The 10,346-nt window shown below is 52.1% G+C and overlaps 1 protein-coding gene across 6 annotated transcripts in view; it reads left to right on the top strand.

Annotated features, from left to right (window-relative positions):
* Positions 1–3,464: 3,464 nt before the first annotated feature.
* KLHDC3 (kelch domain containing 3) overlaps positions 3,465–10,346 on the top strand; it is a 33,860-nt gene continuing 26,978 nt past the window's right edge. Inside the window, exons 1-2 of one of the 6 annotated variants that reach the window (XM_075925911.2) lie at positions 3,468–3,486; positions 4,707–4,821. Coding sequence is in view for 2 of the 6 variants with exons in the window: in XM_089777580.1 (XP_089633706.1) it covers positions 4,138–4,278; positions 4,707–4,821 (256 nt within the window). In the remaining 4 variants the exon portion in view is untranslated. Of the gene's footprint in view, positions 3,487–4,122; positions 4,279–4,706; positions 4,822–9,780; positions 9,853–9,983; positions 10,105–10,346 lie in introns of those variants that run through there. The other 5 variants (XM_089777580.1, XM_089777581.1, XM_075925913.2 and 2 more) reach the window with 5 other exon arrangements.

The following is a 10,346-nucleotide window of genomic DNA, read 5'->3' as shown; positions in this document are numbered from 1 at the left end:
GTTAAATTCAGGTGGCTAGCAAGGGTGTTGGCACAGACCAGAAGAATCAATCAAGACAGAGTGCTGAAATTTGAATTGGATATAGATACCTTGCCTGCTTTCTTTGTGTGGGAGAGTTGAACCAGGAATTGAAAGAGACAGACCGATTTACACCCAGAAAGGACTACCATGTCTGCAAGGAATTTGGGGCATGGAAGTGGACTGAACCAAGAGAAGATCGTGAGTAAGTAAAGGGGAAAAGTGACTCTAATCGCGATCAGGGTATTTCCTTTATTTTGTAGTTTGGTTTGAACTGCTCTGTGTGAATCTCTGCCTCCCCTCCTCATTCACCATCTAAACATTGTTCCCAGAGATTTTCTGTGTTTTGTTTTCCTTAGTTGCTCTGTAACGTCCAGCAACCAGATATGCTTTATTTAGTATATTTTTTGTTTTGTAATAACAAATTTGTGACAATTTGATTCTTGTGTCCTGGAGAGTAACGGGTCGGTGTGTACATTTGCATGCCTGAGACTGAGCGGTCAGCTACCAGAGACTGCAATTGGTTTTTCTCTTTTATTTTTTTTCAAGCTCTTTTGGGGCAAAAGAGCTTGGGATACCCCTGGGGGAGAATTAAAGTGTTGGCCCCTGGTTTTAGGGATAAAGTCACTTGATGGTGGCAGCTACTTCCTCTTCCCCGCTTCCGCCGCCCCCACAAGCCAGTGAATCTGTGACTCTGGGGGAGTTTTGGTAACCAGATCCCATAGAAGTATATTTCAAGTCTGCAGGCTCTTTCTACACTTAAAGTGCCAGAGTGGGGTACAGCCCTGACAGTTGGTTAATCACCCTCTGCCAAAAAATGTACTTCTTATTTCCAGTTTCACCTTCCTTCCAGCCATTAGATATTGCTGTGTTTTTGTCTGCTAGACCAGAGACCCCGTGGCTATCAGAAATATTTTCCCAAACTAGGTACTTACGGACTGTGGTAAATCACCTCTTAACCTTCTCTTGTGGAAATGAAATAGATTGAGCTTCTTTGGTCTTCCAGACTGTGAATCACTCTGAGGTTCTTTTCTGAATCCTTTCCAATTTGTCAACACCTTTGCAAAGTGTGAACACATCAGTTGGACATAGTATTCCAGTAATGGGCTCTGCCCTGTTCAGAGTAATATCTCGCCTGCTGATATAACTATTGCTATTTGCTCTCTCACCTACCACTTGGAGCTCAGGTTCAGCTGATTTTCCTCTCTGATCTCTGGGTCCTTTTCTGTGTCATGGCTTTCCCAGATACTCTACTCTGTAAGGGTATAGACTTTGTTCGTACATGTATGACCTTGCTTTGAGATGTGCTAACCCTGGTGGTGTTCAAATGAGCACAGCTTATTAAGCTATCGAGATCATAGAATCATAAAACACTAGAACTGGAAGGGACCCTGAGAGATCATCAAGTCCAGTCCCCTGCCCTTACGGCAGGACCAAGCACTGCTAGATTATCCCTGACAAGTGTCTGTCTAACTTGCTCTTAAATATCTTCAGTGAAGGAGATTCCACAACCACCTTAGTTAATTTATTCCAGTGTTTAACCACCCTGACAGGACATTTTTCTTAATGTCCAACCTAAACCTCCCATGCTGCAGTTTAAGCCCATTGCTTCTTGACCTGCCATCAGAAGCCAAGGGGAACAATTTCCCCCTCCTCCCTGTGACGCCCTTTTAGATACTTGAACTGCTATCATGTCCCTCTCAGCAGAGTTGTTGACTCGAGTCCCACGACTTGAACCCGAGTCCCACTTAAGTTGCCTTGGTGACTCGACTTGAGACTCAACTCAAGTTCATTGTTTGTGACTTGAGACTCAACTTGAGACTTGCTAATTTTGTTAAATTGACTGGGTGAAAAAATTGTCCGAAAATGCCGATATTGATGGCTTGTACAAAAGTGACTTGGCATTTTTTAAATTAAGACTTGAGACTCGACTTGGGACTTGACTTGAAAGTGACTTTAGGGACTCGAGACTCGACTTGAGACTTGAACTGTAGTGACTTGAGTCTCGACTTGGACTTGACAATGACGACTTGAAGATAACACTGCCTCTCAGTCTTCTCTTTTCCAAACGAAACAAGCCCAAGTCTTTCAGTCTTCCCTCATAGCTCATGTTCTCTTGACCTTTCATCATTCTTGTTACTCTTCTCTGGACCCTCTCCAATTTCTCCACATCTTTCTTGAAATGTGGTGCCCAGAACTGGACACAAGACTCCAACTGAGGCCTAATCAGCACAGAGTAGAGCGGAAGAACGACTTCTCGTGTCTTGCTCACAACACACCTGTTAATGCATCCCAGAATCATGTTTGCTTTTTTTGTAGGTGTCACACTGTTGACTCATATTTAGCTTGTGGTCTACTCTGACCCCTCGATACCTTTCTGCAGTCTTCTTCCTAGACAACCTAGACTAGATCATTGTGTAGAACCAACCTGCTCTTAATATTATTCACCTCATCTTCACTGTTTTGATGCTATGTACAAAATGTTACCAGTGATGGTTTTATATTCTTTTCTAAATCATTAATGAAGACCTTGACCAGCCCAGAGACACGAACAGCTCCCTGTAGAACTGCATTAGAAACACACTGCTGAATGCACAAGAAATAGGAGTCTGGGGGGTGCTGCAGCACTGCCAGGTTTTGGACATCCCAAACACACGCCCCTGCTGGCCAGGGTCCTGGCTGTCAGCCGGTTGCTGCCCAGGGCCTCTGCTGCTGACCCTGCGTCCCCCTCAGCCACCAACTCCACTCTCATGCCCCACTGTGGGGTCTCACCTCGCCCCCGGGCCTGTGGTCCCAGGTGCTAGCCCAGCTGTAGGGGGCGGTGAGGGGCACTGGCAGAAAGGAGCAAGTGGGTGTTCCCGCCCCAGGGGTGGGATGCTGATTCCCTGGTTTCAGTCGTGCGTTTGAGCTCTGTCCGTGTGTACCCCGCTCCGCAGGGGCTGCTGTGAGTCGTGTCAGGCTGGCTTGTCTGTCAGCCTGCGGGTGCAGACTGTGCAGCATCATGGCCAACCCCACCTGTACTCCCACCAGTAGCACACCTGGCCGGCCCTTCTCCGAGCCCCTTCGATGCTGTGCATGCCGCAGGGGGGCTGGGGGAGCCAGCTCTTTGGGGGTACCCTGGGTAAGGTGAAGGGGGCAGGGTGAGATGGGGTGGAGGGTGGAGGCTGGGGGGCAAGATGCATGGGGGGGCACGGAATGCAGTGGGGGAGGGGGCGGGGGGAGGCGGTGGGGGCAGCCTGCGCTGGGCCAGGTGGGCAGAGCCCCCGCCCGGCCTCTCGCAGGGAGGGCGACTCTCGGGACTACAAGTCCCAGGCTGCCCCGCGGCGCGCTTTCGGCGCATGCGCACTAAGCCCCAGCCCCTTCGGGCGGCGCTGCTGGCTCTTGGCAGGTGGCGGCTCGGCCGTTACCGCGGAACCGCGCGGAGCAGCCTCGCCCCCGCCCGCGCCCGCGCGCCGCGCCTGCCCCCAGGTAGCGGGGGAGCTGGTGCCTGGGGAGGGGTAGAGGGGGGGGGAGCTGGTGCCTGGGGAGGGGCGGGGGGGGGGAGCTGGTGCCTGGGGAGGGGTAGAGAGGGGGGGAGCTGGTGCCTGAGGGGGTGGGGGGGAGCTGGTGCCTGGGGAGGGGTAGAGAGGGGGGAGCTGGTACCTGGGGAGGGGTAGAGAGGGGGGAGCTGGTGCCTGGGGAGGGGTAGAGAGGGGGGAGCTGGTACCTGGGGAGGGGTAGAGAGGGGGGAGCTGGTGCCTGGGGAGGGGCAGAGAGGGGGGAGCTGGTGCCTGGGGAGGAGCGGGGGGGGGGAGCTGGTGCCTGGGGAGGGGTAGAGAGGGGGGAGCTGGTGCCTGGGGGACCGGGGGGGGAGCTGGTGCCTGGGGGACCGGGGGGGGGAGCTGGTGCCTGGGGAGGGGCAGAGGGGGGGGAGCTGGTGCCTGGGGAGGGGCAGAGGGGGGGGAGCTGGTGCCTGGTGGGTTGGGGAGTGGGGGGGAGCTGGTGCCTGGGGAGGGCAAAAGAGGGGAGCCGGTGCCCGGGGTGGGGGGCAGAAAGAGGGGGGAGCTACTACCTGGTGGGGGGGAAGGGGAGGAGTCAGTGCCTGGGGTTGGGCAGAGGGGGAGGGAGCTGGTACCTGGCATGCGGGGGGTGCATGGGGGGGGAAGCCGGTGCCCAGCATATGGGGCAGCAAAGCAGCTTTTCGAGGGTCCGTGCTGGTGTAGCCTGTCTCTGGGCTCTTGGCGATGGCCGCAAGCACGGCTGTTCTTGGCCTGGGGTGCGGTAAGGGCTGGCGGGGTGGTCAGGAATGGTGACGGTGTCCAACGGGGGCAGGAGGAGCGGGTCTGGGGAAGCTGCTTGTCTCCTACATGGTCTCTAACCTGAGAAGGGTCTCGTAGAGGTCTGGGTTGGAAAGCGAAACACAAAGCTACTTGATGCTCCTGTGGTGCCTTCCTTTCGAAGTCCCTCAGCGATTGTGTTTACTTCCAGGGGCCTTGTGCCCGTGGTCACTTGGGCATTTCTGACACTGAGATCCTTAGTTACTGGAACAAGAAACCCCTCCCTCCAGTTTGTGGGGTTTCCTTGTTTGAGGACCCTCCATAGAGCAAGGGTGGGGCCTAGAGATTTGTTTCTTGAAAAATAATCCAGTTGGACTTGTGGCTTCAGTGAGAGCCCAGATCCTCTGACTTCCTCTCTCCTGTTGGTTTCAGAGGGAAAATGGTCCCACTTCTGAAATCCGTGGCTGTGATGGGGAGACTGGTGGAGATATTCAAACTGCCTTTTACCCCCAGGGATCGACCTTTTGTTTCAGTTGCTATCACCAAGGTTTGTTGATCTTCACTTCACCTCAGTCAGTATGTATCTCCTGGATCATAACTTTCTGATATGTGCCTCAGTGGAGGTTGTTGTTAGTCAGGCGAGGTCCTCCCGATCTGTTCCTGACCGGTGTCTGGCTCTGTTGCTGATGGTAACCAGAAGGCTGCATGCATGTATGCTCGGTGATGTGTGCTGTGTTGATTTACGTGTTAATTAACACGGCAGACACCCAAGAGAGCCTCCAAAGACCATAAACCAGATAAGGATCGAAGGCACCCGGCCAGGTTTATTGTTAAGCGAAGTACAGTCAGAGTTGTCAGTAGACTCTACTGAACCACTACGCATATGTACCCCATAACAATGGAATGACTGCCCCCTAGGTCATTCAAAGACTGTCCCCCCAAGACAGCACTTTATATTCAGGTACAAACAAGTTCTACCTCACTCCTGACGTGTCAAGTTACCACCCTCTGACGCTACTGAGATACCACCCATCATCCTGTGCCTCGTGGTTCAATTAGATCATCTCTATCCACCATGCTGTCATTTTAGACCCTTTCCTGAACCTGGGTCGATATCTGTGAGCAGTGGGTCCCAAGGTTTTTTTTTAATGAGCTGGTGGTACCATGTGCTTTCAACTTATGCCCAGTACCAATGACTGTTCTACATTCGGTACCTAGTACCAATGACTGTTCTACACCTGGGCCTATTACCCGTTAGTGCTTTGCGCTCTCAGCCCTGTTTGTGCCAAGTTCTGTGAGCAGGGGCCTGCCTCTTGCTCACAGCTTAGCTTTGCTTTGTTAGCCATGTTTTGTCCATTGTGAGCTAGGCCTCTAATCAGGATTTTGCTACATGGGCTTTTGTTATAGGCCTTCATCTTACTACCGAGGTCAGTATTTCCTTGCTGTGTCCTCTGTTCTGGAAGGACATGTGTGTCCGCCATGGCTGCTTATGAAAGCTCTTTTGTATGTTCTTGTACCAAAACTTAGATCCCATTAGATGAGCTTTTTGTAGCAACAGGTTTGGGTGGGGCTGTTATCTTTCTCTTCCCTAATGGATAAGGTTATGTGCTGCCACACCCAGACTGATAATGTTCCTCTTCACACCTTCTAATGAAAGGGCAGGACCCAGAAATGACTACTAGTAGTTGAACTTGCATTTCTGTTCTTAGAATCACAGGGTTAGAAGGGAACCACAAGGGTCATCAAGTCTAGCCTCTGCCAAGATGCAGGAATTGTGTCTAAACTGTCTAAGACAGATGGCTCACCAGCCTCCTTTTGAAAACTGCCAGTGAAAGAGCTTCCCCGTTCACCCGTGCATCGATTCCATAGTCCCACGGTGCTCACAGCTCGGTGGAAGTATTCCCTGAGCTTCAGTCGAAATCTGCTGTGCTGGAGTTTGAGCCCCTTGCCTCTTGTCCTGCCCTCTGTGGCCAGAGAGAACAGCTTTTCTCCATTTTTTGTGGCAGATTTTCAAGTATTTGATGCTATTCTTGCTCCTTAATATCTCCTTTTCCAAACTAAATGTCTGCATCTTTGGCTCCCAAATTCAGAGGCGTCTAGAGAGGCCCTCAGTCTGTTCTTACTCCGACATCTCCTAGGCCAGGCAGTGTATGTTGCAGAATCCTAGCAGGCTGCTTGTTGTCAATTTGGATTGAAGCCAAGAAATAAATGTGGTCTGAATCTCAGGCAAGACTTCTGCAGAGTAAGATGGAGCTGACGGGAGAACAGTTTCCTAAGGAAAGTGGAGATTGTTTAAAACTAGGACCAAGAATGTCTGTCTCTAGGGACCAGTCGCGCTGGCCCCCATGGGGAGGAGCAGGGCCGAGGTAGGAAAACTCCATTAACATCTTTTCAGAATAGCTTCCCGGGCTTGTGTGGCCCACGCGGGGAGCTTGGGAGGTTTCTGTCCGTGGCCGGGCCCAGCCAATGCTGGCATTTACTTTCCACTTCAAAAGCATATGGTTGCTCCTATCTTGCACTATAACCCCACTTTCACCTTTGACCTCTGCCAGGCGACTGATAGAAACATTTCTGCAAAGCCCTGATGATAATTTCAGGTCTCTTCCTAGTTGTTAGTAGAACCTTCTAGTGTGCTCCATTTCTATATGACCTCAGAGTGTTGCCCCCCTCCAGCAGGCTGCAGGATGCACGGAAGGGGGCAAGCAGGCCAGGGGGGAGCTGGGAGCTGCCCGCCCCCCAGGATGCGGCCGTGCAGCAGCACTTGTGCCTGACAAGTGCACAGACCCGGATCCCCCCTCCAAGGAGGGGCTGCCCTCCGGGGAGCACACCCCAGCCCCTCCGGAGGAGCCTCTGGCCAGGGGGCACTGCCATGGGAGGAGCTGCCGCCACAACAGTGCCAGCCCTGACATCTGCTAGTTTCTTGTATTGTTAATTCCTGAAACTCCTCCCCTCCTAGAAATATTCAGTGTCCCAATAAAGATCATATCAATGGTTAGAGATAGGCAAGTATCACATCATGGCTGTTTAACGGCTTGGGTGAGGGTGAAGGGGAAGGGTGGATCAGACACTAATTGAAATGTTTTCGTGTCAGTGACCTGAAACATCAAATAATTAAAGTCTCCCCTGCACCCACAAAACCTCAATTCTGATGAATCCTGATGGACCGAGCAACCTCACTGTTAGGCAGATGTCTTTGTCGGGGTTCTGCGATCAGTCTTGCCTGTAGGATCTGCTTGCTCAGTCTGAGTAAGGAAGCCCCCACAGCAAAACGTAGGGATCCTGTTTCTCCGCATGTTGCTAAATACTCGCTGTGGGCGTGAGAGAGTTCTAATTATGGATGTAGTGAGGTTTCAGGAGGTGAATGGGGTAAGTTGAGGTTGAGCAGGCGTTTGGCAAACCCCTACTTCCAGTCATGTTGATCAGACTTGCCCTTGGTTTGGGAGGCAGTTTTTTCCCTTGAGCAGTTCAGTTGCCTTGTGTGGCTTCGTGATTTCTGTTTAGAGCAGGTTTCTGTGGGAGTCGTGAGTATTTCACGCCAGTCACAAGTGCCCTCAGAGATTCCCTGAGAGCTCTGAACATACAGCAAACGAGACTTCATTGAATGACCTGGGAATCTGGATGAGGGGACGTAATGTCCTCTGGATGGTAACCTTTTCTGGCAACTGCTAGAGAGACTGAAAGGGATGGAGTTATACAGGGAAGTTTGTAATGGGACGGGTGGGAAAGCAGGGGCATTACATGGGTTATGCGGGAGAGCCTCTTCAAGAGGCCGGGGAGATAGAAATATCTGTGGCCATTGTGCGGGGATGCTGGTACAGCTGAAACTTTAGTGCTAATCCTGAAAGCACTTGCTAAGCATTAGCACTCTCAGCCCCTACTCCAGAGCGAAGGGCACTGCTGTTCCATTTTTTGAAAGGGCAGATGGATGCAGACAAGAAGGGACTTGCCACAGGAGACTCGGGGAATCGCAGTCGAAAGCTGTGATTGGAATTCAGGATCGTCCGGCTCCCAGTACTTTGTCCAGATCACAAGATGATGTTGTCTGGAGATTCTTGTATGATCTGCCCACAGGCGTAGTTCCCACTAAGGTGCAGGCCTGCACGGCCGCACAAACAATTCTTCCCCCGCCCACCTCCTCTGGACAGCTGTGCAGCAGCACTCGTGTGGCAGGCGGCTGCTCCGGCAGACGGTTGGCTAAGATGGCATGGTGAGGGAGCTGCTTGGGGCAGGGGGCCGGGACCTGCCGCAACCACGGTGGGGGAGGGAGGGTAGCTCCAGTGGCCGCGGTTGCCACGTGGCGGAGGGTTTGGGCCTGTTCTGATGACTGGGGCCGGGAACAGGACCTGCCACGTGGCGGGGGTGGGATGTCTGCTCCAGCAGCTGGGAATGACATGTATGGCAGAAGGCCATTTCTGCCCCAGCGGCCAGGAACACGTGTGTTAATAAATTGGGTGAATGTTGGCACGCATCCAAACCAGCGCACATGACCTCAATACTGGTGCTCAACCCAACTCACTCCGCTCATGGCTGGAAAATCTTCGAGGGAGCACTGCCCACAGGTGGTGTGCTGAGGTGTGTGCATAGTACTGGCTGTCAAAATCTTTCAGCCAAGTTGAAATTAATCAGACCACAGTACCTGGTTTTAAACCACCTGCTTGTCCTTCTCTAGCCCAGGTGAGCTGCCCCACGGGTTCTGTGGGGACATTTGAGGTAGCAGCGTAGTTAGGCAGGCTTTGGGTTTCACAGAGGGTAGGGAAATCATCTGTCCTGAAGTTCTGGCAATCTAGATGAGATGGATCTGGACATGATGAAGGAAGACAAGGTGGGCACAAGGTTTGCAGAAAATGGCTGGTGAGGCCGCTTGTTTTCCCAGTTTGTACCTCGTGTGCGTTCTCTTCGCGAGGTCTGCTTATGTGAACGTCAAGGGCGTTTGAGTGGCTCTGCTGCAGAGACTGGGGAAGCACCGGGTTGTGGGGAGAGGGCGTTTGTCTGATGTGGGAAAGGGAAGATAGTCCAAGCCTAAGGGAATCTCAGGAGAACGCGCAGATGTGTTTGTGGGACCGAGCTAAGAAAGAGGCAAGAGCGGGTTGACATTCGCCGGCACAGAAGCTGACCAGAATAAGGGCAGGAGATGGGAAATGAGATCTAATCGGGGCAGCGATGATACCTGCCTGAATGGATATTTGGGTGTTTCTGTTTTGAGGTGCTGAGCTGCAAGAAGTACCTGCCCTGACCCTTGTATCTGTGTTGTCAAGTGTAATGGCTGTTTGGCAACACCATTGTAGCCAAATCTCGTGTAGTTGGATTTGTGCTGAAAAAGCCAGGGACGCTTACCTAGTCGTGGTTCCTGGCTTTTCTGCTGCCTTGGAACAAGTAGCCTAAGCGGTGACTAAATGTCAGGAGTGAGTGTAGAAGCTGGATTGCTCTGTGGCTGGATCTAATGGTAAGTTGGATGTGCCTGAAATAGAACAGTCTATATGGACTGCTTCAAGCTGGCTGGGGCTATTTTAAGTGCTATTAAACCTTGAGGCTGGCACATCTCAGGACACAGAGCCCCGAGGACTAAAGCAGTAGCACGGTAGGGACTTTCTCTCCTTCCTGCACTTTGAGAGCAACAGCAGGTGCGGATTTCCCTGCTGCTTGGGGAGGCGACCTTCCTCCTTAACAGGGGCTGAGGTAGTAGGGCGGGGCTTGGGGAATCCAGACTGCTTCTTGCTGGGTCTTCCCATCTGGTTTTGGGATCAAGGACGGGGAGGGCTGGATCTCTGCAGTCAGACAAATCTGAGCACTGGCTAGAAGTAGCTTTCGGTTCTGTTTCCTTGGTTCCCAGGTTGGTAAGCCAGCCCAGTTGCATGCTCTCGTTCCAGGGTGGAAAGGGTTCTGCATCTTTTGGGTTGGGTATTACGGGGGTGTTCTAATGTTGCTGTCTTGGTCTCAAATTTAGACCACCTCTTATGTGTGTCAGTGAAACTTTTGGCCTAAAAATTCTCTTGCTTAATTTTAGGCCTGGAAATACATTTAGGAAGTCTGAAGTAAATTAGCCAAGAAATGAGTTGTAGGGCAATGAAAACG

Source organism: Pelodiscus sinensis, chromosome 3 (assembly GCF_052426305.1).
Source record: "Pelodiscus sinensis isolate ZL-2025 chromosome 3, ASM5242630v1, whole genome shotgun sequence".
In the NCBI taxonomy this organism is placed as follows: Eukaryota; Metazoa; Chordata; order Testudines; family Trionychidae; genus Pelodiscus; species Pelodiscus sinensis.
This window is presented reverse-complemented; position numbering and strand designations above follow the sequence as displayed.